The sequence below is a fragment of the Toxoplasma gondii genome, chromosome VIII (genome assembly GCF_000006565.2).
Source record: "Toxoplasma gondii ME49 chromosome VIII, whole genome shotgun sequence".
In the NCBI taxonomy this organism is placed as follows: domain Eukaryota; phylum Apicomplexa; class Conoidasida; order Eucoccidiorida; family Sarcocystidae; genus Toxoplasma; species Toxoplasma gondii.
In genome coordinates, this window is record NC_031476.1 from 3032660 (window position 1) to 3052146 (window position 19487).

The 19487-nt window shown below is 50.3% G+C and overlaps 4 protein-coding genes across 4 annotated transcripts; 2 read left to right on the plus strand and 2 right to left on the minus strand.

Moving 5' to 3' along the window:
* Window positions 1–1195: 1195 nt before the first annotated feature.
* TGME49_274090 (hypothetical protein) lies at window positions 1196–2299 on the plus strand (the record flags this gene model as incomplete). Its single annotated transcript, XM_002365969.2, has 3 exons — window positions 1196–1243; window positions 1699–1759; window positions 2148–2299. The coding sequence occupies 3 exons, from the start codon at window positions 1196–1198 to the stop codon at window positions 2297–2299; spliced, it is 261 nt and encodes an 86-aa protein (XP_002366010.1).
* A 694-nt stretch (window positions 2300–2993) lies between these two features.
* TGME49_274080 (hypothetical protein) lies at window positions 2994–6372 on the minus strand (the record flags this gene model as incomplete). The annotated part of the gene is made up of 4 exons (XM_018781713.1): window positions 2994–4390; window positions 4526–4657; window positions 5178–5240; window positions 6057–6372. 4 exons carry the CDS (start codon window positions 6370–6372, stop codon window positions 2994–2996), a joined length of 1908 nt encoding a protein of 635 aa, XP_018636750.1.
* A 2429-nt stretch (window positions 6373–8801) lies between these two features.
* Window positions 8802–12584, minus strand: TGME49_274070 (ThiF family protein; the record flags this gene model as incomplete). The annotated part of the gene is made up of 4 exons (XM_002365967.2): window positions 8802–9432; window positions 9793–10241; window positions 10588–10806; window positions 11544–12584. 4 exons carry the CDS (start codon window positions 12582–12584, stop codon window positions 8802–8804), a joined length of 2340 nt encoding a protein of 779 aa, XP_002366008.1.
* A 1536-nt stretch (window positions 12585–14120) lies between these two features.
* OMT (2-oxoglutarate/malate translocase OMT) lies at window positions 14121–17950 on the plus strand. Its single transcript, XM_002365966.2, has 5 exons — window positions 14121–15255; window positions 15756–15947; window positions 16295–16439; window positions 16755–16896; window positions 17378–17950. The coding sequence occupies exons 1-5, from the start codon at window positions 14974–14976 to the stop codon at window positions 17586–17588; spliced, it is 972 nt and encodes a 323-aa protein (XP_002366007.1). The 5' UTR covers window positions 14121–14973; the 3' UTR covers window positions 17589–17950.
* Window positions 17951–19487: the final 1537 nt, after the last annotated feature.

Below are 19487 nucleotides of genomic sequence, written 5' to 3' on the forward strand. Positions count from 1 at the left end.
TTTCGCTGACAAAGTCTCAAGCGAAGCACTTGTCGTGTCAGGCAGATTCAGCACTTGATGTGGGAGCGGAACAGACAAACGTGTCTCCGCCATCACACTAAGACGACTGCTGTAATCGAAACGGTGTAAAAGAGTTCCCGCATTTTGAGACGCCGCAGTCCCAACGTCCAGGACGGGAGAAGTCGGTACGCAGTCTGAAGCGTCTTTGTCTTGTTACTTTGACGCCGTCTAGTAACTGTGAAAAGAGGAAGGACTCCGAACGGCACACGTCGACCTCCGGGATTGGAAGAGCTAGATGCAGATCCGTTTGACGCCGCATGCGAAAAGTAAAAAGCTTTTTCGATGTCTCAAGCAACCGTCGATCGAAGTATAAACCACAGCAGAGAGAAGCCAGGCTGTTGACTCGCAGTGTCCTGTATTTTTTCACAACGGTTCCTTCCTATTTGGAATTGCAGATCCCGTAATACCCTGGTGAAAGAAGCGGCGACTTTCCGATACGCGTATCGACCGCGTCAGGTCGAAGGTGTGTGGCACGGCTGGCGAACGGTCGATTCTGTCGCTAAATTTTTCCTTTGTCGGTGGCTCATCATTCCAGTAGGCATTTCAACACGAATGCCTTCTATTTCGTGTCAACAATTTGTGTCGGACTGTTTGGTAAGAGCTTGGAACGACCCTCCCTCTATAAGGTTTCGCGTCCGCGTTCCTCGCCTCCAACCGCAGCATTTGCCCCTCTTGATGCATACGAATTTTGAACAATACTCAATTTCCGTGGCGGTGCCGGGGCCGTGTTCAAGCCTGGGAAAACATGAGTACCACATGGGTATCAGCTCGGAAGCTGCGTGCATGAAACTGGGGAAAAGAAGAGAGACCAGCTGAAGGTGTGGGTTGCAGTGACGTAAAGGATACAACTTCCAGCGCAGTCGCCTGTGGCACTGTAGCAATTAAACTTCTGTTGTCAGACGAGGTTGAGGGAGGCCGATGTGTACGGCTGAAGTTCAGTCGGCAATCCCATACCAACCCTTCCTCGTGACGTGGTATTTCCGACCTACATTGTCTTGCTCGAGGTGGTACTTATAAATGGGAAGGCCTTCAGTCAGTACAAGGGCACTTGAATTACAACAGGCCGCACTATCGCACGGGCAACGACACCTCATAAAAAAACATTTTGAAGACGGCGTGACCACGGCAAACCGCAATGGATGCTCTTCAGCGAAAAAATATCGCGCAGGCCGCTGCTATCACAGTAGGTCCAATTGTACGCTGCCGGAATCCGTCTGCTGAATTTGGTTCAACAGGGAGGGCAAATCCACTGAGAATGGTTGCGTTGGAGGAAATGTATGCTCATTTGTACAAAGAAAAAAGTAGATTCTGACTGGTGAAAATACCCCATCATTATATTTTTCCAGAACGGCTCTGATCAAACTAGCATCTGAGTAGCAGTTTATCCTCGCTGCGAATACAAGTGCGTGCAGGGGGCGAACGAAAACAAAATGTCCCAAGGCACATACCTCTGCACGGCCACAGGGCCGCTACACTCAGGCTGATAAACTGCTGCGTGCCGAAGGTTTTATGAGTACGAGAGCTACAGGCTGATTTCGTCTTGGCCGGTGCTTCTGGTCAAATAAGTTGTTAGCGAAGTCGCAAGAATCATTTAATGAAGGTGAAAATTTTTGTGCTGCGCGTTCCTTATGGTCTCAGGACCGACTGCAAGAATTTACGACGGCAGGATTCTGTTTTTCCCAATGTGTCGAAGTGATAAGTACGTCTCAGCTTAATTCGCTTCTCAAACGCACCAGAGACACACGTGACTGATAAGATATTTCTGAAGCAGGCATGCGTTCGTACAGGACACGTGCGGGTGAATATATAGGAGGAATGTCGAAAATCGCATTTCAGAATGTAGTGACTCCTGACCCAACTTCGTAGTGGGCAGTATATCAATGACATAAAAAAACTTGATCCTTCTGTGCCTCCCGTGGGTTCATACTACTGGCAGTGTCATTCAACAAGTGTGGATGTATCCACATGGTAAACCCAACTATCCCGTTGTGGTGGTTACTTACTTCGTGTGTCAACTTCTGACGTGCACGGAGCCAAGTTGTTCTGAATTGCGTCTTTGAATGCCCCTCTTTCTAACTGTGTGGCAGAAAGTCGACTGAATAATGCGGAGAAAACATGCCTGTGGAACTGCGCACAACGTTGGGAAGAAACCCGCCACTTCATCCACATGAGAGCAAAGGATCTGTTACAAACGCCTGAGGGAAGTGGCTCACGCCCAACAGATTACGGGACATCATGAAAGATACTTTTTCCCCTGCTTTTTAGAGACCTTCCCTTGTGTTGGGCTTCAAACATGCAAGCATAAAATATGTTTTCTTGTGTGCGGTTGCAAGGTTTGGTGATCAGGTGAGTTCTCTCGTGAAGGGGTTGTCTGAACGGGAATTCCATCCGCATCGCATTGTCTGTTTTTGTTCGCACCGTCTGTGGGGATGTTCATGAAAATAACGTGAAGGTACGACTTCGCTGCTGGAGGTTTCGGCTTGTAATAAGGTGTTTCCTCCGTGAGACTGCGCGTTCACGGAAAAGTACAACTGATCGCATCAGCTTGAGAAGTGGTATGTTTGTATGGTAGCACCAGCAACTGTAGCACATTTCCATACCAGTGAGACAAGTTATGACTTTGTCTCCCCGTAGCCGCTGATACTTGCAGCTAGAACGGAGTGTTCAACAGTGAAGGCGTTCTGTTCCTTGCTTCGAACGGACCACATTCTCTTGTCATTATCGGTCCTCAGAGCATATTATCAAGTACTACGATGTACAATATCCGAAGATGCCTCGCACAATATGGATGGGAATTAATGAGTCCTTCCATCAAACGATATAAACGCAACAACACGCTTGACAGGCTGTGCTAGTTGAGAGGAACTCTGTGGCGGTAGGCTTGTGTCCATTTCTTCCCCCACACGCAGCTGTAGAATCGTTTTATGAAGAGATCAGAACACTGTATCGAGAAAGGCATCCGCAATCTCGCTTTCCGTCCACTTCAGTCTGTCTTCTTCCCATCCCGGGTAGGTATGACCATCACGTGCACCAGGCAAAATTTCAGCACAGTCGGAATCAGCTCTGGGATCGGATGTCTCAAACGCAGTGTGCCTTCGCTTTTTTTCGAAGTCAAAATTCGCGCAACTACGATCCGGCGATGTAGTGACGACATTCGTAACGACAGTCCCTGTGTGTGCCGCAGAAGAATTGTGGGGTCCCTGTGATATGTAAATTGACGGAAAGCAACACTCTAGACCAGCGGCTGCCTTCTCGTCGGTTGGTACGATGACAGTAAGAAGAGGATATGGATCGGTAGAAACGAGTGCTCTGCTAAAAAGAGAGCAAAAGGAGAAAGGGAAAGGAAAAAGTAACACGCGTCTCTCAGGTTTCCGGGCAGGCGCTGTCTCTTCGAACGTGTTGGCAGTTGCGCCATTACTGCTATCCACCTTCTTTCCGCATGGTCTGGATTTCTGTCGGCCGACCGAGTCCGAAGCTTCATTGTCAGGCGTCCATGTGACGAGAAGGTGGATGTCGCTCACAGTGACGAGCGGAATCGGGCGATCTCCATGAGAATTTCCGAGCTTATGGCTAGAAGAACCCGTCGAATACGGCATTTCTGAATCCGTGTCGTTGTCGTCTTGCCTTGCCGAAGTAGCAAACCATGAATTTTTTGACGATGAAGTCGTTTGCGGGTCACAGCCGCAGCACAAACTGGCATTCTCTTGGGTCATCCGACGCAGGTCCAGTTGTAGGAGGAATGCCGATCCCCGTAGGCTGGAGCGTGTCACTGTCACTGTTTTATTTTCGACGTCGTGACGCTCTTGCTCATCGGGAGAAAGAAGAAAGGCCTTTTTGAATTGAAATGTGGCACCTTTCTCTTTACCAGGTTCTTTAGAAGACTCAGCGTTTTTATCTTCATGTGATCCTCCGCTCCTTCCATCAGATTCAGTTGTTACGCGGTCGAAGTCAAAAGCGTTGATTGAGCATTCTGGAAATCCGTCATCTTCGACTCCAGCATACTTACACTTCCAAGCACTGAAGCGGGCATCAGAAAGACTGCCTAAATGTTGTGCCTCGGGACCAAATGTTCGTTTTTGAAGTAGACACTCTATGAACTGGACGAGCAAGGTGGGGCCGACGAACCACGCTTCAAAAGCCGGAATATCGGGCTTTTTTTTCAAACAGGAACAACTCCTTGTTGCCTTGAGTCCGCCTGACTGTATATTACCATTAGGGGGGCAATCAATCCAATTCCCCGGGGACGTCGGCTCCGTTGCGGAAACTGTTTCCACTTCTTGGATTTTTGATTTGACAGTGACTTTGACCCGTTGCGGTTGAGGGGCATGCCCTGTATCGAATGCACAGATGATTATTTGGGTACTCTACAGAATCGGGAACTCCGAAAGGCAGACGCTCGACACGATAAAATTCTCAGGTACCAACTGTGTGCTGGATGCTCTCTCTGGTGTATGTGTCACCGTACCTTTGTAACGGAGTTTTGGAAAAGAAAATTCGTCGCGCAGTTTGAGCCCATACTTATGAGCAACTGCCGCTAGGGAGAACTGGGCAAACAGCTGCTTCAGCTTGGGCTCCTTAAGGCATTGATGAACAGTGCCTGACCAAGAAAGAGTGGCAACAATGAGAAGCGGCTGTGATTAGCACACTCGCGCCGGTGATCCCACTCTTTAGATATTCTTGCCATCAATACTTGACAAACATCTGACTTGCTGGTGCGGCCTTCGGGAGCAGAGGGGACGGACTGTCGTGTCCAAAGTGCCGGAACGAAGAGGCTATCTGCTGAAGGAATGGAGCAATCCACCCCGACTCTTTCCGTGTTTCGATGCCGGCATACACGCGTAAGCAGTAGCATTTCAACACGAGTGTACAGAGACGTCAAGAAAACGGGAAGCTGTTGAAGGGCACACGGTTTCCTGAATCTTTTATTACTCTTGCGAAGGAAACCAAACACGACCCCTGTTTTGGGGAGACGCCTTCAGGCTTAGAGTTCCCAACCTCCGCATCTCCGTGTCTGTTGCGGCCAATTGGGGTGCTCGCATCTGTTATTTTGCCTGGCTATTCACTCGATGCGGTGGCGGCTGACAGTGTGGTGCCACAAAAAGTGATTCTTCTTGTACCTGGATTAAAGACGACATCGAAGGAGATGCATGGCTGTCCCTCTTTGTCAGCGCATTCAATGCCTGAATGAAAGCAACACATATCTTTTAGAGTTGGTTGAACAGCAATTTGGTCACATCGAGAGAACAGACACCTCACATATTCAAACGACAGACGATTCTGTTGAATGAGCGACAGACGCATAATTCTTAATGTGATTAGAGTACAGAGCGCCTAAACCATTTATAATCAAATTATTTTTGTCGAATGGAGAGCATCGATATCAGAGCACCTCATCCCCACTGCTGAGGACCCCTTCGAAGTAGCTCTATGGGACAAATGAAGCCGTCAGCATGATATTTCTGACACTTCGCATGGACAGCGAATATCACTGTGACACGAGCTGGAACTTTCAATCAAGAGCTGTCGTTTGGTTACTCGCTGACGTTGCAGTTCGTCAAAAGCCAGGATTTCTTCATGGATTCAACAGAATGTGTTTCGTCGTAACTCTTACTATTCATAGGACGACAGATAATTTATTCCGTTACCCTTTCCCGCAAACCGTACATGAGAAGAGCGGTGGTTTCCAAACCGACGGGTCATACACCTCACTGCAGTTGCGAGACTCTTCCTAACGTTGGTGGACATCCGGCCTCGATCGACATAATACAACGTTTGTGGCGGTCAGCAGGAACTTTCCTCGATTGCTTATATTGTTTCCCTTTTCTTTGTACTACAAACCTTGTCTTGACAGCCACATTACCGCAGGTTGTGTTGTTCCATAAACGTGACAGGAACGGTCCAAAAAAAACTACTCCTTCACTGGAAGTACTGCCACCTGCACTGTGGTGGCCGGTCGATTTGAGAAACTGAATGCTTAGCAATGACGTAAAACTCACGCTCGCCAACACTGAGAGGGATTCGGACGCCTTCCGTATCTTGTCCACTGGCCCCATCATCCACGTCGTCTGCAAGGAGACGTTCATAATGCCACGGCTCTATCTGGGAGTGAGTGCAAATATTCACAAACACTTTCTCTCCGCTTTCCTGACGGCCCTTCAGCACACTGTGGGGCTCTGGAAAGATGAGAACTCCACCATCTTTGGTGGGCAAATCAATGCCTGCCGTGTTCTGCGACTCCCCCCCTTGCTGCTGGGCAAGCCATTCTTGCAGTTGAATCAGGCCATCGACTGACTGGTTGCTACTGAACTCCATATGTCCCCATTTATCGGCGTGACTCGCAGGTCTCGATGACTGGGTTTCGAGCGCTTTTCCTTCGCACATTGGACCCCTTTTTCTGGCGCCAGAGAACTGCCTTTTTTCCATCTGCCCGGGACAGGCAGATGGTGCTTCGGCACCCTGTCGATGGTGACCCTGTTCCGAGGAGCGCCATATGTCCTTAGTTGCACAGGATCCGTATACTTCCGCGAACGAAGGTTCAGAGGCAGCCGCAGCGGTGGCTATTTCTTGGACAGCCTGGGTTGTCCACATGACCGGTATAATTGACAGTGCTTCGGGCGCATACAGTTTTTGCTTGGTGCTTCATCTGTCAACGTCCGGTGCACGAGACAGAAACAAAAAAGCTCCACGGAGCGGAGGAAAAAAGCTGGTTTCGGGAAACAATAAAAATTGTCCTGAATCGGATGCTACACTTCTCTCTTTGCCCCGTCACTTCCCTCAGCAGGAAGAGTTCGTTTACAGACCCTATCCTTTTTTTTCAGCTGGACAGGGGGTTCTGGCACGCCATTGGATGCGTTTCATTACGTGAGCAATGTATGTTTGTTTGGCGCACAACGTCTTTTTTTGCGACTGGAAGGCTCTGACTTCGTTTATTTCCTAAGCTACGTAGTGTCGTTCAACATCTGAAGTCAACCCAATCAAAAAGAAGCTCTGCGCCCCGAAACAAGCAGCACTGAAATCACTTGCGAGCTCGACTAGACTTTCCGTTTATTGGTGAAACAGATCACTGAACTAAAGATGATTAGTGCCCGCCATGGCTTAGCTCCAGGGGCGGTCTTTTCTTCTATACATACTCGCGCATCCTCAGCGGCAGAGGCATGAAATGGAAGCAAAATTAGCGGGGAAGAAATGACACAGAATATCCAAGAGGAACGATAGCAAATTTTCGTTGTCGGCCGTTCTTTTTCTGACTGCTCTCAAATCTGTGTGTGCGCGCTTGCTGACACCGCACCTGTCGCTCGGTTTGCTTGTGGTTAGGCCGAGCAATGGCTTGACTGAACTCCCGTCACGTGGCGTTGCGAAAAAGAAACCGGTTGACCAAGCCCAGCTATTTCTTGCCAAGTTATTATGGACAAGAAATACCACTGGCTTCTCTATGTGTAGCAACTTATGCTCGACATTCGCACAACACGGCCCGGACCATGGGAAGACAAGCAGCACCACCTTTTCGACACAGTGGCGCTTGATCTGTACACCGATAATGAAACAGAAGTCAAAGATTATTAATTCGGCGTCTACACACTGAACTCAGAAGTACTTTTGGAGGAACAAACTCCCCGGAATTTGTGCGACTTGGCGTAAGTGGAATGGGCAGGGGGGTCTACACCCCAATCAAGCGTCTCCGAAGACAGTATTTGCATGCACCTATAAAACTTCTGAATGACTGCACTACGCGTTTTCCTTTGAACCCCATTATTTTGTTTAGAGGATCACAACCTGACACTGAAATTGTGAGTGAGCGACAAGGTTCGTCAGGTTGTCAGTGTCCTGTGTGCCTGCGCACGCGTGCATCCAGTGGTGCGCGGAACAACATGCCAGCTGGTAGAAAACACATTAACAGTGTTCCAGCCAGGTGACCGATCCAAAGTAAAGCAAGACTCCTTCCTCCATTCTTTCTCTTATAAAATACTTTCTCCATTCTTTCTCTTATAAAATACTTATTCTGCCACTTCCATGTCTCCTTCATCGCATTGACTTAATAACTATATGCGAGTCATCGTCTACGTATTTTGCACTGACGAATGCGTGTTCATGCTTACACCTTCAAACTGCCGCGTGTGGACCTGCACCGTTGACCAGTCGGTGAATTATAGTGTATCAGCTGGAGAGGCAAGGCTGTACTGAACTTAACATAATCCGACAGGGGGCAGGAAGCAAAAACACGATTTTAGGTAAAGTCACCAAACTTTCTGGTTATGAGACTTAAGAACACTATCACCTAAACTGTCCTATGCATGTGCGCCGGAAGGTGAGTCGCTCGCTTTACCAAATAATTCAACCTCATGTGACACTGCAACAGTTGCCGTACGACGCAGCTCGTAGTGCCTTTCAAGTTTCGTTCTAGCACACTACCAGAAAGACTAAACTACGGGTTTGGATGGAAACAAACTTCGACAGCGGCTACTACAAAAAAGAAGCTGCCAATGAAGAGAACACGCATTGACGTGTGAGACAACGCTGCAGAGACATTACTCTTACACAGCAGCAGTACTGCCGTGCGTGCACAAGAAGTGCAATAGAGGCTTCTTATCTTTTTCATAGACACAAGCTAACAAAGCCAGAATAACTGGAAATATCGTCTACCAGACAGCCAACCAATAGCTTGAGAATCTCAAGTAAGGTTACAGCGAGTTAGACTAGTCCAAGAGGAGAAGGAGAAATCATTCATTCTCAACATACGAATGTCACAGTTCAAGAACCTCAGCTTTCCGCTCTATGCCGTTCCAGATGAAAGTGTTATTGATGGGCTCGAATTGGCGGCATATTAGCTTGACAGCTTCTTGCGCTGCGACACCTCCAACAATTGCAGCAGTCGTGTGAATCTCCGCTCCCCCAAAAGCAACCATCTGCCTAATGATGCGTTCATCAACAGTCAAATCTGGTACATTTATTTCGGAAAGCAAAACATTCACTTCTCTTTTCAAACCTTCTATAGCTGCATCGAGTGACATTTCTGGCGGTCTGGCAGTCACAGAAACTTGCGTACGGTGTTGTTCGCCTTCCTCAGATTCACATTGATACTGAGGATTTAAACAACGGCCTGTTGTCTCATTCTTATCCACATCCCAGTGGGTCGTCGTTGCCTTACTGAGACTCATTTCCTGTTTCGAGTTGGCGTCTAACCATCCAACTGCCCTTACACCTGGGAAGAAGCCGTTGCGAGCGGCAAACCGATGACATGCCCACAGAGCCAGATACCAGGGAAGGAGTGGTATCCCTTCGTCGCTCTCTTCCATCCGCAAACCAGCAACTGCCTCACCGTACATTTCTCTGTTCACAGTGAGTGGGTTGAACTCCTCGCCAATTGAACGATATCTGTGAGCAAACGGCACACATAAAAACGGACTTCTGACATACTGGAACCATCGATACACAAAAGTACCTCCTATGCTACTGAATCCATTGTGTGGCAGTGCCACAGAAAACCGACAGGCATATTTTGTTGTTGGTGTTGAACTAGCTTTTCTGCTTCCGGTCCGGTGCCACCGGAGACAACCCGTGTGATTTGTCCATTTACTCCCGAGTGTGGCTCCAACGACTTGCCAAGACACCTAGATCTTACCCATAGTTGCAGGCGCTGAAGTACCATACACTTTTCTACGACATAATTTCTGTGAACTATACTCTTCCATTGAACCAAGAACACAGACCTGTAGCAAGTGTAACTCAGCTTACCGTATGACCTTAAGGTTGTACGCGTTCCGACAGAACTTCTCGACGTCAAGCGATGCCCCACTCCGTTCTGAATCACGCCTCCGAAAGGCCGAGCCAACGGAACCTTCTCTTGATGATAGTTGCGAGCACCGCAACGGCGGAGAGCAGGACCTTTGAGAGTTTGTCACTCCGCCGTGTCTCCTTCCCTGACCATCCCCCTCGAGGGTGATGCTGTCCTCTTGGATCATCGCGACACTTGCCTTGATTGCGTTGCAGTCACCTTCTGCACGTTTTGAGTAGACCTGTTGGAGGCGGATGAAACTTTGTGTATCACTTGTCATATCCGGAAGAGTGCCCTGCACAGGCAGCTTCTTGCATGCTCTCTGAAAGGCGGCAAGAGCCCGAGCGAGAGTCCAAAAGTTGATGTTCGTCACGGGTTTGAATGACGGACATGACGCTTGTTCAATCACCTACATTACAACGAGACAACAAAAGGGAACACTAAGTAACAGACTGTTTGCGAACACTGGAAAACGATACTGTAAAATTCAGGTGCAGTTCTTTCCTTCCTGCGTTCAAGAGCATCCGCTTCGCGAAGTGCTTTCGATGCCCTTTCCGGCTTTCGTTGCAAACTACCAGGGCGCAAGCTCAAGACTGCTCAAAATGATCAACGACGTACAGTCGCCAGCCTCCCTCCCCTCTGGGGCAGCCTGCTGGACAGTGAAGCGAAGCATCGTCAAGTGAGCATATGCCACTTAGCGACCTCCACGCTTCGCCACTTGGTTCTACTTAACAGTCGCCGTTTTCCCGACATACCTCAGCTGTATCCTGAGAAACACTGTGCGGCTTAAGAATTCTAAAGACATTTGCCATTGCCTCGTCGAAATTCACTTCATCTGGGTGTCTCCGCATCCCCTGGATAATTGCTTCGAGTTGACCCCTAGCTTCCTGTGGTAAGGGCATCAGAGGCGGCTCCCCCATGGCGCAAGCATCTGACGAGGAGCTGCACTGGGTTCGGCGATACCGATCAAGAGCCTGAGAGAAAGAGGACAGGACACTCTGAGTAGAATACTGGTGCCAGTCCCTTTTCCGCGGTTGCTTTGACCAGCTTCGCTGTCTAGGACATACACAACTTCACATGGGAATGCGTAGACATTTGGAGGTGAGATATGGCAGAGCAGGACCCCGGGAAGTGAAAGCGCTGACATCGAATGTCACAAAAAGTAAGGAGATCTTGATGCTTTGCCAGCGATAGACGATTAGCGAGTCCCCTCGACATTAAAAACACAGCTATCTGGCTCACCTGCTCAGTCGCTACTCGATAAACGACGAATTGGGAGTATGCCGTGACTTCTCTGGATACTCTACAAAAGCAAAGCTTGGTTTGTCCCTTCTCAATTGTCCTGTATCTGCCAAGTCATAGCAGCCGAGCATGGAAAACTGTTATCTCTAAAACAGAGTGAGCTTCCATACCACTTGCGCTGCTATGCCGATGCACCTCCCCATCTCCTCGTGTTAAACGCAAAGGCTTCGAAGATCCACCAACATGACAGAACACCTGAGAGTGCAGCCCTTGAGCGCGTTGGAACGCGATCCAGTCATGCAAGCCTTCGGATCCTCGTTTTCCCAGCTAAGCCAGGCGATTACTCAGGCAAGCGTAGGAAATAAATGTACCCGTAAGGCCACCCTGAACACAGGCGCCCGCCTCTATTCCCGATCTCGCATGTTCTGTGTCTCAGTGCCAGACTGGGTCCCGCTTGCAGGGTACTCACTTGAATGAGAATCACAGCGAACGGCACTTGCGCGTGTGCGAGGTCATCCAGGCGGTTGAGATCATACTCCATGGCAAACTCGTAGAGTTCAGGGAAGGGATCGAACAGCCGCAAGTCTACGCTTCCCTCGCTTTGGCCCTTCCTTTCTACCAGGCAGTATTCGCCTGCACAGACGCGGACAACGCCGAGAAGGCCGACGCTTGTGACGTTGATAAGCGGAACGATTTCTGATCGTTGACAGCACCGTCCGTTACATAGCGATGCAGCTTTTTCAGCAGCTGGCGGAGGAGTTGTCGGAACAGTTGTTGCACACCTTGTAAAGTCGAAACCGGCGCCTCCGTTGTGGCAAATCGGGTGAGAAACCGAGATAGTGGAGGCAGAGGAGGTCGTTTGCTCGACAGGCTCTAACCCACACAGTCTGCTAAGACGACGAACCAGGTCAAGGGGCTGCTGACACGCGATGACGAGGGAGAAGTCAAAAATGTCTGGCAATCCCACTTCGGATTCGCCGGGACCAGTTCCCTCTGCATCGCCAGCTGAAGAAGCTGGATCAGGCATTGCATTCTCTTCAACACGGCGTGAGCAGACACACGAGTTGAGGACGGAGGCCTCGCATGCAGTCACATATGCCACTGGACTCATGTGGACCGAGGCACCCTCCACGTCCGAGTTAAGTTCCAAAAGCTCGCGCACCATGCTGGCTGCGCGTGCCTTGCCGAGGTCACCAGGGCTGAGCATCGTATTGTGGAGGTCGGAGCGCGTCACGTGGGCATCGTCGATAATCACGAACCGCCGAATGCCGGGCAAAACAAGATTCTTTAGAACCTCGCCAGCCACAGCGGATGATCCCAAAACGAGAACGGATGCGGCTCTGAGCTCATTTTGGCCATGTTCACCCCAAATACGAATCTGACGGTCATAGCGGTCCGCTGAGGTACCCGCAGAGGCTGAACGCGTGCCACTGGATTTAGGCAATCCACCACCAACGGACTCCATCTTTTCGAGTTCCCCCTTTGGTTCGGAATAATCCGGGAAACCCATTCAAAGATGCGGCCCTTTACGGATCAGAGGCAGCAGGCTCCCTCCGGAAGAAGCGTGTCTTCACAGCCAAGGACGCCGCTTGCAGTGCGTGCCTTTTCGGGACGCGGTGAGTCGCCCGAATTTGAACGACGTGCAATTCCCCTTCTTCAGACACGGACACAGCGAACCAATTTCTTCTTTAACACAGCATTATCTCCGCTGGTGCCAACGCAGAGCTCATCCCCATCGAAGACGTTCCTGAGAATAGCACAAACTCCTGCCTGTTTTCAGTTTCTCTACACTATCACGCCCAGAGTGTCATGACACTGGCGGAAGGGGGAACCGTCCAAGGATCCGCGCACATCGCCACCAGCTCACAGAGTTCCCTCTCTTCCAATGCTTAGGAAAGACGAGAGGACATGAGTTTCTGCATCTCTCTTCCGGACCCCCCGAATTCGAACGAAATCAACTGCGATTGGTGACAGCCGCCATTTTTGTGGAGGCGTCGTGGTCAGAAATTCCTTCTAGCCCGGTATGAGGAGCCACGTGCGTACACCGATGGAGAGAACTGCTCGATAGTGTGCAGCAAAAGACAGTTGGAATAATGCAGAAGAGACACTGACAGAGATGCGTACGGTGTTTTACAGAGAACACTGCAGTGCCTCTGCTTCTATTCACAGTAAACTTCACGTATCCACATCCTCAGATGACGAGGAAGGCGATCCCAAGTGGTATCGGATGTGTGTTGTCCAGATGATGATCGGCGCGGGGAAGGAATGGCTTAAAACACGACCACGAGAACGCGTGTTGGCGATTCTACAAGCGCAGAACGGTGACTTGGCGGAGAAAAGCAACTCCAGTGCACAACGCGTCCCAAGACACTCAGTGTTCAGTATTGTTCATGGATCTTCTGCGAATCTCCTCGCGTTAGCGGGATTGTCTGAGACAGGGACACACATGACAATGAAGCACGCGCAGAAAAAACGCAGCTTGCTTCGCGTGACTTCGAACCACGGGCAGAGCCTGCGGCTTCTATCGAGTGTGCAAGCGTGGTTCTTCTTCGGTGTTCGCTGTGTGTAGTTGCCAAATGGATTTGAAGCTGAAACTTTACTGGCTTACACGGCTACGACCGGGCAGGGCCGACACTGCCGAGACTTCGATGGATGCGTCATTCTTAAGAAGAAACAGATCTCCACCACGTGACAACCTTCAGACGAAAACGGTAGATGCAGAGACGCAGCCCGTGCATGCGAGGTGCCAGGAGGCGGTGCATCGCTCACCTGGCGGTTCAGGTGGGGTGTCACGGCGAAAAGCTTGGTCTCAACAGATTTCCAAGAACCTGGGAAATACGAGCCCGTTCGTCCTGTGCCTGTCCGAAACCCTCATCTACCTTTCATACAAGCTTTGAAAGGAATGTCTCTCACAGACTCATCCAGCGTGGTGAGGTGAACTTGAGCGCACCGCAGCAGCCGAGAGTCTGCCAAACTGTACTCCTGCTGGCTGTCTGCATCACTTTTTGACTGGTGTGTCCTGCTCATCTGCTCGCTTGTACATCGGACTGCTTGCTTTTTTTACGCTTTCCCTTCGCAAGAAGAGTTGAATACTGGCCTGATTTTTCGGCAATCTACTTCAATGTACGCTGCAGCGATTGTGTGTTTCTGTTACGAGTTGTCTAAAAGAAAGTGTCCGCGGGCAAGAGTTCCGGCGGTCCGCAGAGTCGTGAGAAAGTCGCAACCCATGCGGTGCGCGTAGAGACGTAAAACGGAAGAAGCCCATACCGGTGTTTCGACGTTTTTGAAAGACTCCCGATTGCCAGTTGTGTATTGGGATTTTTGGTGGGTAAGATATGCTGGACAAACATCTGATATTTTATTTTCTTGGACGGGGCTGCCGGCTCTGCGGGGGCATCCCCTTTTCAACGTAGACGCCATAACGGGAACACCGGGTACATCCCCTGTCAGTTTTTTACAGCTGTATCCCTCAGGCCATTTTACTGGGTTACAGTAGTCGTTGGGAGTACTGTTTACGGTCTTGCCGGTACATTTTATCCGTCGGGACCGTGTGTCTCTCTGCCGCAAGTGTGTAGGACGGAGACAGACGGAGACCGGTTTTCGGCGCTCCGAACGAGGCTCTCTGTATGCCGGAGCTGGCCAGTTTTGGTATGCTGTTTTTTGCAGCAACCGCGCCTGTGATCAGAAGCGTCTGCTGTGACTGGGCGATATTTGCGTGACTCGGTTGAGTCTTCGTTTCGTGACCCGTGCGTGGTAGCGTATTCACCCTCGAAATTTTTTCGAACCCATCCGCGTGGCCACTGTGTTTGTGTTGGACTCACCAGACAGTGAGGAACATTAGGGTTTTGGCCCCTTTCTCCCGCCAACTTCCCTTTGGTTGTATGTTAGTGTGAGGAAACATGGCGGCCTCCTCAAGCGCTGTTTCAGGGGCCTCTTCCTCTCCAGGTTCGGTCAAGAAGGCTGACACGTTTATAAAGCGCGTGCAGCCATTTGCTGTCGGAGGTCTCTCAGGGTGCGTTGCGACGACCTGCGTCCAACCAATAGATATGATCAAAGTGCGCATTCAGCTGGCGGGAGAAGCTGGCGGTTCAACGAATCCCTTTACTGTCTGCCGTAACATCGCCAAAAACGAAGGAATCTCAGGCCTCTACAAAGGTCTCGATGCTGGACTGATCCGCCAGGTTCGCCGCCCCCCCCCCCGCAGATTTAGCGTTCAAGTCTGCTCGAACTTTTTGCTATCAGCTGGACTGTGAAGGTGGCTGCAGTGACAGGACAGCTCACTAAGCTGCAGTGCCTCTCCTTCAAGCTTCTTGTCGCCTCAGACCCACTAGACTCGCACAAAAAATCATGCAGACTGTGGAAACGTGGTCAATTTAGAAGTACCGCGATGTCTCTTGAGTACCAGGTGCAGAACAGGCGTGGATAGTCACGCTGCAGGCGGAAACGTGCAGGGTTGAGTCTCAGGTTACCTGGGGACAAAAGTGGATTGAGTGTAACCTGTAGGAAAAAAACACGCAGACTGCTGTTTCTTGGGGTCGCTCCTCACACCAGTCAAGTGGATGGCACTACAAATTTCTCTCCCCGAGCGAGTTCCTCTATGTTTCGGCTTTCTTTCGGACAGGGTGTCAGGGCCTTTGCCCGGATGAGCATTCGCCGTTCTGTACGTGTGTGCGTTTTTCAGCTCACATACAGTACAGCCCGCCTGGGTCTCTTCCGCATCATCAGCGACGAGATGCGCCAAATGGAACCGAAAGACGAGAATGGCGTCGCGCGACCTCTGCCGTTGTGGAAGAAAGCCGTGGCAGGGCTTGCCGCTGGTGGCCTCGGGAGCTTTTTCGGCAATCCAGCTGACCTTGCCCTGATCCGTCTCCAGGTGTGTACCTCTTGTTGACGAATACGACAAACTGGACACAAATTCTCGGCGAAGAGGTGCATCACATGCGCGGAAACGAGCGCCTACAGAAAAGGCAAATAGTTCCCTTAGGGTACAGCAGACTGCACGGGAGAGCGACAGGTGTGACCGTATCAAGAGATGATTAGGCGTTTTCACCGTGAAACAGCTTCTCTTGTCCCAGTAGCAGCGGAACGACGAATGCTTCCATGACTGCCAGAGAGTTTGTAGGCGTCACATGTCAATGCAGATCGTGTGAGGATGTGCACCCAATTCGTAGCCGAAAGAAATCGCTTTTGGTTGCTTTTTCTCCTCGATCGCACCAACAGGCGGATGCAACACTTCCTCCCGACCAGCGTCGAAACTACACCGGTGTCTTGAATGCCATCAGCCGCATTGTGAAAGAAGAAGGTCTTTTTGGTCTCTGGCGAGGTAGCACGCCAACAGTGCTCAGAGCCATGGCTCTAAATATGGGTAAGCGACAAGTGAGAAGCGATTTCGGTAATGCAGTGCATCCCATACTCCGGGTACACTGAGAGGCAGTCTTGTTGCCTTGAGCGATCTCATCGGTAGATCTGTTCGGCTAACTCATGTGCGAAGCAGTGGCATTCATCGGGAAACTCGCGTCCGGCCACGGTGTTCCGAGCCAAGAAGAGCAGATCTTTTTTTTTCAAGTTGCTCTTTGAATTCGCGTCGAAGGATTCTAACGGGGGAGGCGTTAGTTACATGGGTGGATGGCTGAGTTGAACCAGAACGAATTTGTTCGGGTATCTGCTGCGACTGTCTCAGGCATGCTCGCCTCGAACGATCAAGCGAAGGAGCTTTTGGAACCCGCTTTCGGAAAAGGATGGACGACAACTTTGGGGGCGAGTGCCATATCAGGTTTCTTCGCTGTAACATTTTCTTTACCGTTCGACTTCATAAAGACAAGGTACGCGTCATTTCATCTGGAACTGGTGAGCAGGGGCTCATGGATGCTCCGCGTGTCACATGGTGATACGCCTGTTAATTTGGCAACCGAAACGAGGCGTTCGCTAGAACAGCCACGGTGACATTCTCTGACCATAACTGTACATCAATACATCCAATTCCGGTTTGATTCCCAGTAGTAGCCTTAACGACGAGCATTCCAGCCCGTACATTTATGTATTCATATTTGTTCGAGTATGAAATTTGAAAGGGGACTGGCCAGGATAACACGCCAGACTGAGCAAATTCTTTCCCTCAACTCTAAGCAGGCAAGCATACGTAGCACTTCTGGTTTTGAGTGGGGCCGTCTGCAACGAACTGGTTGCGTGCCGTCTGGAAACGGTGCGCTGGCGTACGGGGGTTCTTGAACTCAGAAAGGAGAGCACTAACTGATTATCAGCCACGCATGTAAAGTGCTTCTTTTCATTTCTGTCGTTGTACAGGATGCAGAAGATGCGTCGCGACCCGGTGACCGGCCAATTGCCCTACAAGAATTTCTGCGATGCCGTGGTCAAAATCACCCGACGTGAAGGCATCATGTCACTCTACACTGGCTACCCCACCTATTACGTACGTATAGCTCCGCATGCAATGATCACGTTGATTTCGATGGAGTACCTGAACAAGATGTGGAACAGGTACACGAGTGTGTAGCCGTCGGATGCATGTTGGTTTTCGGTAGCTTTCTTGAGTGTCGGGTTTTTGTGCCGACTGTTGTAAATCGCAAGTAAGCGCCTCCAGTTTTTCCATTCGAACCCACAATGACGTGTACCTTTTCTGCAAGGACCAGGTGTTTCGAAAGTATTTTTATGCTGGGGACCTCCCAGTTGTGTAGCGATTAGTGGAAGCTTGGTTAATGCCACATAAGCTAGTGTGTTGCCGTGTTTGCCACGGAAATGGGGCGTTTTCAAGAGCTGCTGGAGCGCTGAACCGATTGTCGTCGAATGCCACGCATGCTTCACTGCTACTCAACGCCAACTTGAACGACCAGTCTAACCACCTGTAGAGGCTTGAAGCTGATGGATGGAACAGACACGTGGGATGCAGTGCGTGCTGGAATCCCTGCGTGTATTAGAAATGGTGAGCGGACAACAGTTCCGACAATCTTTCTCAGGATGGTAGCGCAGGCGCCTATACGCCACGTAACGATATATACGTGCCAGAAGGTATTATGAATGTCACATTCATACCTGCAGTTTTTGCAGGCCGCCACTACATGGTGGCCTATACTGAATCGCACAGCTGCTCGTCACTGTTATGTGGAAATGCGCTACATCGTTGACAATGCTGCCCGGTACATCCAGATGCGCGAGTCGTACTACAAGCACGCAGGAGACCGCTGCCCGTGACCACTTACACAAAACGTTCCAGCCAGCGACAAACAATTCCCTGTGCAAGCAGCATCAAATAGCCACGCATGGCCTTCTGCGCCAGCGGGACGACCAGTTTTTGCTGAGTAGCCACACCAGGTGGAAGAGACGAACACTGTTCCAGTGCCGAAAATTCAACAGGTTGCAACGCAGCTACGTGCATGCTGAGATGTGGGTTATACGTTTAACTTACCAACGATGTCTGGACATCTGTACTTGCCCACTGCTTCTCTGAGTGGCACCTGCCCGCCCGATGCATGGTACTGGATCGACGACGGGACCAAGCATTGGATCGATAAACAGCCACTTGTCACAACTGAGGAACGCTCCCATCATGCATTCGAGGGCAGTCGGTGCTGTCGACGCGTTGCGCGTTGAAGTCACAGATTGCATTGACATTCTCGCAAAAGCACTGTGCCTGATTGTAAACCCTATTTCTCGCCAGATGAAAACTTCATTTCCGGCAACTCATTACAGTAACCTGACAGTCAAAGGTCGCAATGTACACCTGTCCCCCATAAACCAGATCACGAGTAGCCCCCCATGCACTTCATCGGGGATTTGCTCAGGACACTTTAGACACAGAAGACATCTGCACAATTTGCAGATCGCCACAGATACGCCAGGGAAGAATGCCTACGCGACTTTGGGATATTGTTTTCCGCATCACGCTCCATCCGCACTGGAACTTCAGTGTAGCAGTATCACGAAGATACATGGCTTTTCTTGCGAGAGCCAAGGCCCAAACTATGCCGGCCCACATCCCACGCCGTGAAATTGGCATTTGGAGCTTTTCAAAGTGTGGTTCAATGACTGAGTACCTTGGTTTCGTATTGACAGCAGCTCAGAAAGAAAGGGATACTTTCTTTGTATCCTGGCCCTCCACACCTCCGACCCGCCACAGGTCTCGATTCACGGCAAGCCATCGGCGACGCCTCATGGAAATCTAGTAAAGCACGGTGAGCTATTCACCTGGGTACAGTCCTAGATGGCTGAAAACACTTGGCTTAACAGACATCGTGAAATTTTGAGGCGAATACGCGAGGAAACAGGGTCGTCAACACCAGGACTGTAAGGCACTCTTTCACCCGAAGGCTCCGGAGGTACCCCTGGGACACAAAGCCATAGGGTCGAAAAGACGGGGGTCGAAGTCCTTACGTTTCCCTTACTTCACTGCCTTAGC